This window comes from Hermetia illucens, chromosome 1 (assembly GCF_905115235.1).
Source record: "Hermetia illucens chromosome 1, iHerIll2.2.curated.20191125, whole genome shotgun sequence".
Classification (NCBI taxonomy): domain Eukaryota; kingdom Metazoa; phylum Arthropoda; class Insecta; order Diptera; family Stratiomyidae; genus Hermetia; species Hermetia illucens.
The window spans coordinates 106934546-106950786 of NC_051849.1; the positions used below are offsets into that span (position 1 = coordinate 106934546).

The window sequence follows — 16241 nt, forward strand, 5'->3', positions numbered from 1 at the left end:
CACCTTCTTTTTTTGGGCCTTGGAGACTACTTCGATAAAGTCTCCTTCAGGCACCTCGTCCTGTTTCCGCTTTTTCCCCAGTTCACTTTGCAGAGGGCTATCTGCGGTCCGTTTGACGCAAGCAGCATTCTCAGCGGGGAATGCAACTGTTTCTGCTCTACAATCGTCTTCCGCTACTCTCCACGTTCGTCTGTAAAAGGAAATGCGGTCCAGTAGTTCCTCCAGTTCCATCAGCCCGTTTTTGACGCCTTTGCTGACGTTCCTCTGAAGGAACGTTGCCGACCGCATACGTTTCACAACTGCTGCGCACTTTCTGATGAGCCTTTCCTCTTCGGCTCTAGCGAGGACGCTCGAATGCACTTCCACTCGATTTGTGTCCAAATCCATCTGCTCAGGACTAGCGTTTCTCACCGAGCTTACTTCCAAAACAGGGGCACTGCAAGGTAATGGAGTTGCCATCTCCGCACGGTCAGTCGCGCCACTTGATGAGGCTTCCTCTTTATTTGGGCACCCCGGTGTCTCATCGGGTATATCTCTTTCACTGATCGCTGCGGTGAACGACGCATTTTTGTGCTCCACCCAAACGCACCCAGCTCTTCCTCCTTGTCTGTTGTTTCGTCGTTTTTTTTTATAATTTTCTGAATATTCTCCATGAAAAAGGTACCAGTGCATCGTGTGCAAGGGAGCAGGCCGCAATAGTCAAAAACGGATATACCCTCGGGGTCACAGCCCCTACGCCAGTTCCCTGAGGCCTGACCTACGCTTAGCTGATCCCGGAATTCACGGACGGATCAGCACTCGCTCGGGGCAACGCTATCTACTAACACCGGTTCAATGCACACTTCCCGACCAGGGCCCCGAAGGGGCTGGCTCCTGATACACGTCGCAACTACCACCTTGACAGAGCTACGCTCACATCACCCCGTCGACGCCGACAGAGAGTTGTCGACGGCTCCGGAGACTCCCAGTGTGTTCCGACGTGTACCGGTCATTCGCGGTTCGCTCTTCACCGAGAAGCTTTCTCAAGGCTACTACCTAGGACGCAGGTATGCTGCCAGCTAGGGGGCAGAACTACTTACTCGGGCACCTCGGGGACGTCACACACCGTATCGTAAGCGACCCGTTTAAAAATCGCTAACGACCCCTGAGGGGGAGTGGGGGTGGTTGAAATAATAATTAACATGTATAATACCTTGAAGACTGGATGTGATGGATACTTTTGGAGCTTTTCATCTATCACTGATAACCTATTCATTCCAGCTATCGGTTAAGCGGGTACCAAAATCGGGTAACGCAGTGTTATTACTTAATACAAAGCATATTCGATATTTATGTTTTCAAAAGAATTTTCAGAACTCATTTTTTACGGACTTTTTTCCAAAATTGAGCAAAATGACTTATTCACTTATTTATATATTATATTTAATTTTACAAGTACTATATTGGCCACTTAGGACTTCAAGAAGAAATGTAGTATTTTGCGAATGCGGGAAACACTAAATGAGTTTGTTTTTCGATTTTTTTTCGATTCTGTAGTTTGATTGTCTTGCATGATCCGAATTGTCCATTGTACTCTACTCGTACTCATTCGATTCAGTTTCGAATACATACACATTCATTCATACCGAATGCTGTATGCACTTCAAAGCATCCGAGCATATACACTCATTCGAAAATAAAAATATGGCTTATGAGTATAATGAATATAACCATTTCTGAGTATATTCAAGCAGCTTTCGAGTTTGTAGTAATGGTCGTAGACCATGCTTTTGGATTTTTCCCACTTGTTAAGGTTTTGTTTGCAAAACAAAGCCTTGTTAAAATCGGTTCAATGTCTGTCTGTCTGTCTGTCTGTCCGTCTGTCACAGGCACTTTTCTCAGAAACGGCTTTACCAACTGACACGAAATTTGGTTAGAAGGTCGGAGCTGTGGACCCCCAGACATGCAGTGATTGATATCCTTCTACATGTAAAAGGGAGGTGTAAACATTTTTATCACCAAATATAGTCATGTGGGGTATCAAAGGAGAGGTCTTAATTAGTACTTTTTGAAGTACGTCTAGTTTTGAGATTTGTTAAAAAGGCAGGGGGTGGGAGTTGGTGGAAAGTGATGATTTCTTTAACGGACCCATTGTCAGAAACTGTCCAACCGAAAAATCTGAAAAAAATCATTAAGCTGCCTCTATATGGTGCCCAGGCCTCAAAATACTCTCCATATCGATATCTATTCAAATTAAGTTAATAATAGTATATTACTATATTTTTGGGAAAATTGAGTAAAACCCCCCTTAAGTTCATCTCAAAGTTATAAAAGTAAAGCATATTATCTCCAAGTTTGATCAAAATCATACTATTAGTAACAAAGTTACAGTAGCTCAAAGTTGTCTTTACCGTGTAAATTTACAACCCGAATCTGACATGCTAAATGCATATTCTTAACGGGCTACGTACAAATGGGATAGTTCTACACTCAAATATACTCCCACAAAAAGCAAGCAAAACCTTTCATACCTGAAGCGCACAGCTTCCGGTTTCCCGACTTGTTTAGATTTTTTTTGTGATAAAGATACAAATACGAATTTTTCACCATAGATTTAATAATATCTTGAGCGTGCATAGTGATTTTTCCACCCTGATCGCATAGTTGGTTATTGAAATACAGAGCAATTTATACACCCATCTCCAGAAAAAAAGTATTTTCCTGCTGCCACGCTAGACGGCGCTGCGATGATCTTAAAGCAAAAAGTAAACGGCATTTAACGTACAGGCTTAGCTACAGTCTGCAAACTAGGATTGTTAAAAAATATTAAAAGTTAAATTTTTGGTGTCTTCTTAAACTTTTTTTTCCTGAATTTTCGTGTTTTTTTCACGGCTTCTTTAATGAATAAAAAAAAACTACTGAATGAATCGCAGTTATCCTAGTTTGCAGACCGTAGAAATATATTCTGAAAATTTCAAAGAATTTCGTTGGATAGATTTTGGGCTATGGTGGCAGCCGATTTTCAACATGCAGTTTCGAGAAAAACGCATTTAAAAAGTAAAATGCAATTTTTAGCCATAAAACTTTAAATAACCATTAATCTGCTATACCTAATCCATGAACCTTAGGTTTCTTGAAGAAACACATGTACAGCCTTGGCTTCAATTTTTCTCCTTTTGGCGAAGTCATTCGAAGGTCATTCGGACTTATAAACACTTGCTAAACACTGTAATTTCCAAAAGACTCCGAATATCAAAAAATCACTTTGCGCATATATTCTACACTATATCTAGATACAATTGATGCCAAAAAAAATTCGATTCCGCGAATCCGACACACGGGATGACCCCCTTAAATACAAGACAGTTATATTCTTAATCAATTTGAAGCTTTCTGATGTACTATATTTTTTGTTTTTTTTTTTGCGGTGTGTAAATATATAACAAGTCGGGAAACCGGAAGCTTGACGCTTCAGGTATAAAAGGTTTTGTGTTTCCCTATGTGAGGAGCATAACGTAGTTCTCCATTGGCTGATAGCATTGACCCGAGATATTGAAATCACTCAGTTCTGGGCAGGTTACTGCCATTGCCAGAACTGAGCAATATAAACCTCTGGAGGGGCAGGTTACTGCGTTTGCCAAAACGATTTAAAAATCTCGAGTCAATGCTATCAGCCAATGGAGAACTGCGTAATGAAATTGCTTCACGCATTAAAACTACCTGGATGAAGTGGCACTTCACAACTGGTGTTCTCTGTGATCCACGTATCAGCGCACGTCCCAAATCAAAAATTTACTGCAATGTCTTCCGTCTGCGCTCTCTATAGTTCTGAGTGTTGGCCGACTATAAAAGATAATGAACGGCGTCTTGCGATAATGGGGACGAAGATGTTGCATTGCACTGGTGGCGTGACACGTTTTGATCTGAAATGAGAATATCCGCGATCGATATGGGTTTGCACCGATCGTGGAAAAACTGCGAGAGAGGCGTTTTCGATGATGTGGTCACGTAATTCACGCTAACGAGAATTCACTTACCAATATTGGTCTGAACATCGAGGTCAATGGTAAGCAACCAAAAAGCCGGCCGAAACAGTGGTGGCTTGATACGCTGGATGGGGATTTAAAGGCCTCGCGATCAGGCATTTGATAAAATAAAATTGCGAAACCGATCACGACGAGCCGACCCCGCTTGTGAACGGGACAAAGGCTGAAGAAAAAGAAAAAGATGTGAGGAGCGACGAGTGCACGACAGCTTCGTGTCACATGACTAAAAAATTCAATGCCCGCTATTTTTTAGAAAGCGATTAAATAAATCATTTGATGGAAACCTCTGTATTGATAATAGCCAACCTCATACGCTTCATACTCTGAGTTTATTATTTGCGGAGTTTTTTAGTCAATTTCTAAAAGTTGATAATATACTATTAGCAAATTTATTTGAGCAGATACCGGAATGGGACATCTCTCGAAGATTAGATTTCACATAAGTGTTTCACACAAAACCTTCAAAAGGCACTGCAGATAAGTAGATTCTTCATAAATGCGACTTTAACATTTCACACGAATGTCAATTATTCCCGTTAACTATGACGTCAGCATCTTATTTGCATGGCTTTGGAAGCAGTTAATTCGCGCGAAAGTGCTAAGTTTGAACTGCTACAACTTTGGCGTTAATGGCCAGATTTCGATGAAAGTTACCACGTATATAGGAAATATTTATATTATTATTCTCTACTGCTGGTGCAAAATTCGGAAGTCCTAGGATGAATTTAAGGGAGGTTTTACAGTAAATTTCTAAAAGTTAGTAATATACTATTAGTAAGTTTATTTGGGCAGATATCGGAATGGGACATATTTTGAGGTCTAGATTTCATCTAAGTGCACCACTCTGATTTTTTTCGGATTTTTAGGTTTTGTAGTTTCCGAAAATGAGTCCTGTCTCATTTTAAGTGCGTACATTTTGACTCCTTACTCAGCCACTTTACAATTAATGCCAACTAAACTAACTAATATCAGTTTCGCAAAGTACAAATTGAGACCTTTCATTTGATACCCTACACGACTATATCTGGTGGAAAAATTTTTTTTATTGAGAAAAATGCGTGTGACAGACAGACATTGGATCGATTTTGATTAGGTTTTGTTTTACACAAAACCTTAAAAAAATGAGCAATAATTTTTTTCTTATTCTTGAAGAGTTACTCAATCTTTTGGCATATTACTTGTGGACTATAATTTAAAAATGTGCTCATAGAAAAATCTTGAAAAAAACCCTTTTTTGGCCCATTAAGGGGGGTTTCGGGTAAATTTCTAAAATATAGTAATATGCAATTATTAAGTTAATTTGAGCAGATATCAGTATGGCGGATGTTTTGAGGCCTAGGTATCGTATAAACACATTACCATGGTTTCTTCAATTTTTTTAATTGAACAGTTTCTGAGAATGGGTCCTTGACTTAATCCTCAATTTTTTTGCATTTGCGTTTTTAATAAAAAAAAATCTTCAGATTGAAATTAAAATCGGCTTTATTAAAGTAAAGTCAAATCTGGTATCACAAAATGTTGTCGGAACGGGATTTATTTTGAGGATTAGATTTTGTGTAGACTCAGGCACCTATGACAACTGGGATCCGAACCCACAGCAGCAAGATCCACCATGCCTCGTTACAAAACCGCAAAAAAGTAAAAATAAAATGATTTAAGGCTCTTAGTATTATAATGATTGGGCGATGGGCAAGAAACCACTGTAGTTGGTTGAAGTCGACCTTATAGTAAATAGAAATAGGCAAGATTAGAAATTAGCCTCTTCCTTCCGCTAGTTTTATTATTGAGAATCTGGAGTTAACCATTTCCCGTTGAACCCGTTGAACAAATCAAATTCCCAAATGAATTATTTCCGTTTGTTGGCGAAAGTAATCTATGGTTTTTTTCGCCGAATTAATTTAATTCGTGCAGTGGTTGAATATCTACAGCGTGAAATTCTATGATGCACCATTAATTTACAAATTGTATTCCCTTGTTCGAACTTTTTACGTAAATCCCAACTTAGGTAGTTAAACATACCAAAGTTTTCTTGCTTGTTGCTTCCGTTTTGCTGATTTTGGTTATTCCAGTTCCATTCCAGGAGTTAGAAAATCCGGTATCCTGCTTCAGAGTGATCACTCCAGGAATTGAATCAAGCTAATCTTTCTTTCTTTCCTAGTAGGTGGTTTTGCCACACCATCGGTAGGTATCATGTTCTTTAGGGCTTTTCGACATCATGAATTTAGCCATCTTCCAGACCTTTAATATGCAGGGTGCTTTCATTTTTTCTGTAATAATAGCCACTTTAACTTTGGCCTTAGAATTGTCGGCCATCCTTGAAAATATAAATACACGAAAATTTTCCCAAACCATTTATAATGTAGTAGTCAACTGGCGACATGACGTCGTTCAGTTCAGTTTTATCTTTGCTGGAAGAGCTGCTTCACTGTTATTTATTAACGAGAAGTTGGAACAAAATTAACAACGAAGAAAACCTAGTAAGTACATATTAGCAACTTCTTTAGAAAGTCTGTCACATCTAACACCGATATCTATAATTTGCCACAACATGAAAGTTGATTATTTAATAGAAGATCAAGATTCTTGCATTGAGTAACTAAAATGTGAAGTGAACACAATCACTACTACTGAATCAAGCATCAATTATCGTCTACACGTAACCAACCACGGTTGGTTATTAGCTTCATGTCGTTGATTTTTTTAAACACAATTAGATAGTAGTCGTGGACGTCAAGAGGGGTGAAATTAGTGCTTTTGATAACGTGTTGATATTGATAGCAGTTACATTGGTAAATTTAAGATAGCATTCGAAAATAAGTTGATACCCCCGTTTTGCCTCAACGATGTTAACTCTTTCCTTATTTCCGATATTTAATTTTGTCGTATACTGTTGTGCGGGGCCTTGTACTGTGTAGCCAGCTTTACTTCGTTTGACTGCATTGATGATTTCTTTGCTATTTGGAGGATCAGTCCGTGTCCGCACGCTGCGATAGTGAAGTATGTTTCCACTTCTTCAACTGTTCATCATTGTGGATGAGAAATCGACTGTTAACGTGCCTCGCAATACCATTGAAATATTCCCATTCCATTTTTCTGGCCAGCGCAATAACGAATTTAGTTTTATCACAGCGCACATTACTTTGAACCCCTCGTAATTTCACGGCATCCAAGCTCGGACGCATCACGCTCGCCCTCATTCACAGTGATCAACAGAGCCTTAAATCTCTCCTGCTCATCGACCCACTTCCATGATTCGGTAGTCAGTCAGATCTTATGACGCAGCTTCAAGACGAGCTCGCAGCAGAGATAAGCAACCATCAGATGATAATCATTTTCGAGCGTTGGTTTTGTTACGCACATTTTTAAAACAACTCCTAAATCTACTGCTGATCGTGAAATAAACAATCTAATTCTCTATATGGTCTCAGCCAGTTAAAAAAAACTACTGTTATGACAAACTCTGTGCTTGAACAATGTACCACCAATGACGAAGCGATGAAAACCGCAGAAACCTACAAATCTCCGACTATGTCGTGACGGTTTTCAAGACCGTGTTTCCCTATCACACGTCCGAGTAAGCTACTGTCAGAGCCCATATTGCCATTCAAATCATCCATCACGATCACAATGTCATCCTTAGAAAGCTTCTCCTGAACTACATCTATATCTCGTAGAAAGCATCTTTTTCCACTATATTGGAAATTTTCATTGGTGCATAGCACTGTACAATTATGATGCTCCTTAACCTAGACCGAAATCTCGCAAACAAAATCCGGCCAGAATCCGGTTTTCTGGTCAAGAGCGCTCACTTGCGATATCCGTCACTAACAATTTGACACTGGATTCGCGCCTGCTACCACTTGACTTTCCAGAGTACAAAGACACATTGCCGTAGGAGAGAGAGAAATACTCTCCAGAGTTCCATCCTCTTATTTCACTCAGGCCAATTATGCCTTACCTATATCGTTTGAGTTGGAGAAAGCGAGTGTTCCGGGGGTATTCCTGTTTTTGATAGCCAGAGGTCCTAGTCGTGACGTGAGTCCTATGCGAGGCGTTGTTGACTTTTCGGTAGCAGTAAATTTTCAAAATTTGCTAGGTTCTAAATTTCCCAACCCAGGGCACTCCAAGTAGGAGGGTAGCATCTGTCGGCCGCTCTTGTATATTGAATACCACTGAGTGGCACGGATTTGAATTCTCGGCCTTCCTCAATGAGTGGACACTCCACTGCTAATTCCGGTATTTAATCAACACGTCTTCGATAGCTGCCCCGGTCGTCGATGTTGACACGTTCCAAATAAATACTGACAAAAATGTGAGTTGTTGGATTAAAGTGATGTGTTTAGCATTGCTTAAGTGCCACTCAAATCCTTATCCGGATATACAAATTGGCAAACTACGATTATTCCTCGAATTGAGAACCTTGTCTTTTGTTGGTGCCGATATTTAGTCCAACTCTCTTGGCCCTTTCACTAGATCCAAGTTTACAATTTAGTGGGAAAGAAGGCATATTTCATGAATGAATTCGAAACGCTTAAACACTGATATTACGGTCTACTTTTCAGCGTCCTCCGGTCAAGACAACTGGAAAAAAGTTACTGATTAGAAGAAGAAATAGTTTCCGTGGGAGTATACTTCTTTAGATGTCAAACTCCTCGAGATTCTAAACTCCTATTGGTACCGGGCTTTTGTATTTCGCTCTGATAATAGTTATTAGTCTCTGTGGAATGCTTCTCTCGTGTATAGTATTCTAAATACACTAAATACTCTGCTGAAAATTGACGAAAGGGGGGGGGGGGGATAAAGGCGAATCGGCATCTGAATGAATTGGCATGACAAAACTGCCAATCTTTAGAACTTTTTAATTTTGAAAATCAGGCTTTTGTGCTGCACTTTGTCGAAGTGCTCAGTGTATTCCTCATCTCAAAGACTATGGACTTTTTCCTTTCCAAAACCAAAATTTAAAATCAAACAGGGAAAAATAACAATATGAAACAAGTCGGGGTACCGGAAACTTATGTGAGAAATTCTCTATGGACGATTTTCCATTCGTACATAGCTAAGAAGATAAAATATTCCGCCATATTTCGCCAAAATCCAAGATGAAATACAAACATTTCAACGCCATAAATACTGTTTTTATCCCAAATAAACATGTTTATTGCCGCATGACGATGCATACATATATAATATATTGATCTAACGCATCTTCACTCATTTCCACTTTACTCCGTGCACAAAGGCATATATATATATGTTATGTTATGTACGTACCTTAAAAACAGCTGGTAACCATTTACATATACAAGTAACTAATAAAAGCCAAGAAAGGAAAACTAAAATGTCCCCATGGGGTCCATGGGCCGTTCATATAAGTTCATTTTATATGATGATGACATCAAATGCGTTTTAGTGTGCAATAAATTAACCTGAAATGCGCAATTTTGGCATTCTATCACTTTATTAATAATAGTTGGAATTATGTCCTGTCTGGGATGAACTCGTAATATACTATTATTAACTTTATTTGTGGAGATATCGGAACGGGATGCATTTTGAGGCCTAGATTTCACTTTGATACATCACTGTGATTGTTTTCATATTTTTCGGTTTAGTAAGTTCTGAGAACGAGACCTGTTTCACTTTTTGGGGTACACGTTTTGAGTCCTATGTTTCACCCAATATCAGAAATAAAAGTTTTGAAAAGTACTCATCGAGCCCTTTAATACCTCTCATAGCTATATTATCTGAAAAAAATTTACACCTCTCTTTCGCATGTGTGGGGAGCCCTCCTTCAAACTCGATACAAAACGGCATCACTCCCTACGTGTAAGAAGCGTGATCACCAAATTTCGTGACAATTGGTTGAGCCTATTCCGAACAAATTGGCTGTGACAGACAGACAGTCAGGCATTGAATCGATTTTAATAAGGTTCCGTTTCACATAAAACCTTAAAAACCTTTCAGCTTACACTAGTATAACCCATGCGTTGTGTTACTAGGAGCGGTGAATGACTTAAGGCCGAAGCACAACAGCGCAATAACTACGTGAAGTGAAGTTTATTACACGGACTTCTATAAAGCAATATACAACAAGTCCGATGCGCAATGCGGCACGCAAAAAAGTTCGGACAATTGAACTTTTGCGATGCGTGACAGATAATAGTTTGTTGCGTCATTTGCAATATGGCGGTGCTTTTCGTTCGTTTTGAGAACTGTGGAAGGCACTATTTGCATTGCAAGTGCTAATTATTAATGTCACTTGCATTAGTTCCGTTCATTCATAAAAATTGAATTTAAACCGGAGGTATGTGGACTCTTAGTGACATTTAATTGTAATTGTGCACCCTCCATTCACATGTATGAGGAGCCCCTTCCACCCTTAAAATGGCGCCACTTACTGTATGTAAAGAGAACAACAGACCACAAATTCTCACCAATTTTTCTGGCAATTGGTCCTGCCGTTTCCGAAAAAATTCGGTGAGACGGAAAGCGACCCTCATTGTCTTTGGAACCATAGACAGGCAAAGTATTCTCTTTCACTTCGCGATTATATTATACGGATTTATGAGAGAATATGTAATTCTTAACTTTATTTTTGTAATCCATTCGTCTCCAGCGTCATTAACTGAAAAATATCATCAAACCTTTCGACAAAATAAATAGCAAACCAAACCTAGATTGACCTGCTCAAAAAAGTAGTGATAAATATAGTAGATATTTTATGTGAAATCAACAGCAGTTTCTAAGGTTTTATGTAAACACAAAACCTTATTAAAATTGGTTTACTGTCTGTCTGTCCGTCACACGCATTTTTCTCGGAGACTGTTATAGCGATTGACACCAAATTTGGTAGAAAGGTGGCACCTGTGAACGCTCACGCATGCAGTGAATTACATCCTTTTACGTCGAATTTAAGGGGGGTCCTCATACATTCAAAAGGGGGGTGTAAAATTTTTTTTCATCAAATATAGGCATGTGGGGTATCAAATTAAAGGTCTCGGTTAGTACTTTTCAAAGCCGATCTTAGTTTTGACATTCGTTGGAAGGGCGGGCAGCGCGGGGGGTTGAAAGTGATCACTTCCATTCTCAGAAACTACCAAACCGAAAAATCTGAAAAAAATCAAGAGTCTGCCATTATATGGTGCCTGGGTTCCGAAATACCTTCCATGCCGATATCTGTTTAAATAAAGTTAATAATAGTATATTACTACAATTTTTTGCAATTGGTTAGAAACCCCCCTTAAGTTAATCCTAGAACAATGAAATTTTGCAACGATATAGGCTATAATAGAGAGCATGATCTTACCAAGTTTGGGGGAAATCGCACTATTATTAACAAAGTTATAATACCTCAAATTTGGTGCTTCTTTGAAAATTGAAGACTATGAATGTCAATATCACCCGAAAGTTAATACTCTCACATAATATATGGATATATTATGTGCTACGTACTAAGAAATACACAAAACCTTTCGTACCTGAAGCGTCCAGCTTCCGGTTTCCCGACTTGTTTAAGTTGCTATACTCATATAACCCGTTTGCATAACCTCATTTATTTGAAGAAGCTTTTGAATTGTCAAAGTGTGCGTAATTATTAGGCAGGCGGTATATTACCAGGCCCCGGCAGCAAACATATCCGGCATGTGAATCATAGTTGCCTCGGAAGCAATTTAATTCTTTTTTAACAAATACTTGTACGTAAAAAATAAAATTTCCCATATTTTCGCAGTGCCTGGTGATTTTACAGGATACACTGAAAACCTGCAATGGCTATTTTGTTGTTGTTAGTTATCTCTATCCCAATCCGTTGATGATATTTAACGCTTATATGCAGTGTGTGTGCTGAAATCGAAAAAAAATTATTGCATTCTTTAAAGTACATTAGTTGTGTATGGATTTTTAAATCTTCATCGCCGCATATATTACTATTTTTTTAATGATTTTGACAAATGCTTCGTCCAGCGACTAGATAATACTATATACTAACGAATATTTTTTAAAATTATAATTTCGGCTGAATAGTTATCGTGTCCACCACAAACCATTTCCAAAAAAGCACTCTTGAAAAACGTGTAGATCAGCTATCTTTAAATTTTTTTGTCTTAAAAAACTTCTCTACTAGATTTTTCATAAGAAACTGTAACTGTAATTTGATGCAATACAAATCAACAGTTGATTCTTTATAATAGATAATGCTGTTTTTATTTAATAATTAAGATAGAAAGTGAGAGGAGTCAATACTATTATCTACATTCCACATCAATCGCTGTGTATATCAAATTAATACCAGCTTCGTGAGAGAGATACCCTTACCTTCTTCGATAGAAGTATTGGTATTGACATCGATAAAAAAAAAGATAAAATTTGAAACCGGAAATCGCAATCAGTGTATGAAAAAGATAGTTTGCTTGGAAAATCGTAACTCTCTTGTGAGAAAGAAGAAATGCATGATCAGACTTCTTCCAATCGATTTTATTTTCGGTATCAATGTTCACTCCTACAAAATTTAACAAATCTTAACGTTATATATTCTGATTAGTCAGAAATTTACATTTCGCACATACATTAAAACAAAAATATTGGTGTTTATCTGCATAAATATACACTTGACTTTCGCACTTCTATTGAAAAAGTTCAATCACGTGACAAACGCTCCAACATTTATTCTAAACTTTCTTCGCAGAACTCATACTTTCCCTAGCATGCCGTGCATGTAAGGTTTTTTCCGATACCCCTTTCGAAGGAACAGCTTTACCGCGACGAACATCATTCCCACGCAGAAAATATATAAGAATATCCCCATCCGCATATCCATGTCGGAGAAGACACTGCCAATCATACGCTTGGATCGCATTTTCGCTGGAGTTTCAGGTAATACACTTTCATCATCGACCCCATATCGACTGATGTTCTGAGGGTTGTGAATGTTTTTCAGGAATTGTAGCACTTCCACTTTATCCCAGTCAATATCGTTGCTATGTTTTGTGGAATGTTCATGCCGGCAGGCAGGGCATGAATTTATACTGGGAAACTGGATTTTTGGAAATGCTGGATCCTCAGTTGGGTCGCCTGCAAGTCGTTTGTTCACTTGGTTATGAGCGTTCCAAAGCCAAAGAACGGCATCATCTTTGCTGGTTACGTTCCACATTTTAAGACGCGCTGCCATGCTCTGAAAAAGAAAATTTTTCAATAATATAGAACAAACAGATATTAAAAGAAATGATATTTGTCTATGTGTTTTTTAATATACGTTTAATAATAGATGTGATTTAAAGGCCAGTGCAATGAAAAGAAAATGACCCTTTTTAAGGTTTTGTGTGAAACAAAACATTAGAATCATTTCGATGCTTGTCTGTCGTACCCGATTTATTCGGAACCGGCTCTCATTGCATTTGGTGAGAACATGGGGTCTGTGAATCTCTTTACATATAGCAAGTGGCGGCATTTTGTGTTGAGTTTAAGGGGGCTCCCCCTACATGCGAAAGGAGGGTACAACATTTTTTTCACAGAATATGGCCATGTGGAGTATCAATTAGTACTTTACTATCCGGTAAAATTTAGAGGAGTGGTGGCTCAAAATATGACTTTCAAAGAGTGTAACAGGTCTCATTCTCAAAACTTATTCAACTGGAAAATTTGAAAAAATCAGTGGTTTATCTAAACGAAATCTAAGTCTCAAAATACATCCCGTTCCGATATCCGCACAAGTGAAGTCAATAATAGTATATTAGCACATTTTAGAAAACTAGTCGGAAATGCCCCTTAAGTTCATGCTAGAAGTACAAAAGACAATTCAGGCGCTGTCAACTAATTCTTTGCAAACTGTTGGCGACAATGGGTCGCCGCCCAAAGTCAAAAGGTTAAATAGAGCCCGTTTAAGGTAAGATCAAAGTTGAAGACTCTAGTAAACAGTAGCAAGTCACTACGTGTTGGTAATTCCGAGGTTTGCCTTTCGATTGGAAAATTAAATGCGATTTTTGTTATGCCGGGTCAACGTGTTAAAAGCAATACTAGTCACTTAGTGTATTATAACTTTGGAAAAGGAAAAAGTATTGTATAAAAGAACATTCGGAAATGTTCTGTCTGAAATTCAAGGTGTAAAAAGTTTACCCTATGTGAGGAATGACGAGTGCATGACCGTTCCGTGTGTACATAGTTAAAACTAAAATTGCCCTATACTTTTTAAAAAGTCATTTACACAAATAATTTGATCTGGAAAGCATTATATTGATAGCAGTCAACCCCATACGCTTCAACAAACGTGGAGAAAAAAAATCTATAACAGATACAAACAAGTCGGAATACCGGAAGCTCGGCGCTTCATATTCACCTTATGTGGGCAACTCTCCATGTACGTTTTTTCATTCGTACATAATTAAGAATATAAAATAATCCTTCATATTTTGCCAAACCACAAGATACATATGTAAGTGCAATAGAGATCGAATGTTCATCCTAAATAAACAAACATTCTAGTTAATTGATCTAACGCATCGTGGCGCATTTCCACTTTACTCTAAGTTAATGCTGCTAATGTACAGCGTTTGAATTTGGTACTCCTGAGATGGACTTAAAAGGGGTTTTCCAGGCAAATCCAAAAAAGTTGGTATCATACTCTTAGTAGGTTTATCTAAGCAGATATCGGATTGCACATATTTTGGGACCTACATTTCCTATAATCGCACCACCCAAATTTTTTTTCAGATTTTTGTGTTGGGATAGATTCCGAAAATGAGTTCTCACTTTAAGCTGATACTTGAGGTTAACTAGCAATAACTATTGTTAGAATTGTTGTGCGTGTAGTTTTAAATAAAATAAGGCGACTTTCGATTCCAATAGAACATGCTTGGGATCTGCTAAAGCTTCGAATGCCTGGAGAAACAGCTTGGCAGATCATTCTTCGGTTGAACAGGATATGCAAATCATTCACATTAGAATATATGGAAAAATAAATTGGATCCGTGTAAATGCAAGCTAAAAAGCAAAAGGAGTTCCAATTTACTTAATTTAACTATAATAGCTTAATCAGACGGCGTTTTTTATCGGTGTTTTTGAAAAGAAAAAAAAATTTCTTAGTTGCTTTGTGAATTTAGTTTCAGATGTAATAGTAGTTTTTTTTATTTTCCAGGACGGCGGTGAGACCTGCTCAACTTCAAATAGCGTCAAATAGAATAGTTTTCTACATTGTAGCGTCAAAAGCGCGGGGAAAAACTACTTTTTAGCTCGCAAAATCAAGGGGTACGGGGGCTTACTCTGATGTGAAAAAGTTTAATCGAAGTCTAACAGGAATGACTTTTGTTGCGATGAAACGGTAGTACCGCTCCTGTTAAACTGTAAATTGTAATCGGCTTCAAAGAATCTAATTCCCTGAGAGGAAGAGAGGCTCAGAATGTAATAAATTGCCCAAAGTTGTTAAAACAAGGACAGCTCAAATTATTTTTTTGTAGTTTTAAAAGTGCATTTTCCTGCATAATTTCTCGTCTTTTAAAAGTTCTTCAGAGTATTTGGCAGATTTTAATTGGAGAAGATTAAATACAGTTTGTAATGTTTGGTTGGAAAATTTATTTACAGGCATACCCCGCTTTCTGCGAACGTGGATTGGTTATAATACGACTTTCTTACAATTTTTTTCTTTTATTGAGTTACCAGTCTCAAATGCCAACATTCAGTTTATTTTAGCTTCCGCTAATAATTTATTTCATATTAGTGAATCTTAGATCAGAAATATAACGTTGATGTGCACATTTAAACTAAGATAGGATTCATTTTCAGAAACTATCATCATCATCAACGGCGCAACAACCGGTATCCGGTCTAGGCCTGCCTTAATAAGGAACTCCAGACATCCCGGTTTTGCGCCGAGGTCCACCAATTCGATATCCCTAAAAGCTGTCTGGCGTCCTGGCCCACGCCATCGCTCCATCTTAGGCTGGGTCTGCCTCGTCTTCTTTTCCTACCATAGATATTGCCCTTATAGACTTTCCGGGTGGGATCATCTTCATCCATACGGATTAAGTGACCCGCCCACCGTAACCTATTGAGCCGGATTTTATCCACAACCGGACGGTCATGGTATCGCTCATAGATTTCGTCATTGTGTAGGCTACGGAAACTATCTAACTCAAAAATCTAAAAAAATTCAGACCCATGGGGTTGTATGAAATCTAGGCCTTAAAATGTCTCATTTCAGTATTTCCTCAAATAAAATTAATAGTA

The 16241-nt window shown here is 38.3% G+C and overlaps 1 protein-coding gene across 1 annotated transcript in view; it reads right to left on the reverse strand.

Moving 5' to 3' along the window:
* Positions 1-12476: 12476 nt before the first annotated feature.
* LOC119652914 (sulfhydryl oxidase 1) overlaps positions 12477-16241 on the reverse strand; it is a 44726-nt gene continuing 40961 nt past the window's right edge. Inside the window, exon 2 of the mRNA XM_038057301.1 lies at positions 12477-13194. Within this exon, the coding sequence (XP_037913229.1) occupies positions 12712-13194 (483 nt within the window). The 3' untranslated portion in view covers positions 12477-12711. The remainder of the gene's footprint in view (positions 13195-16241) is intronic.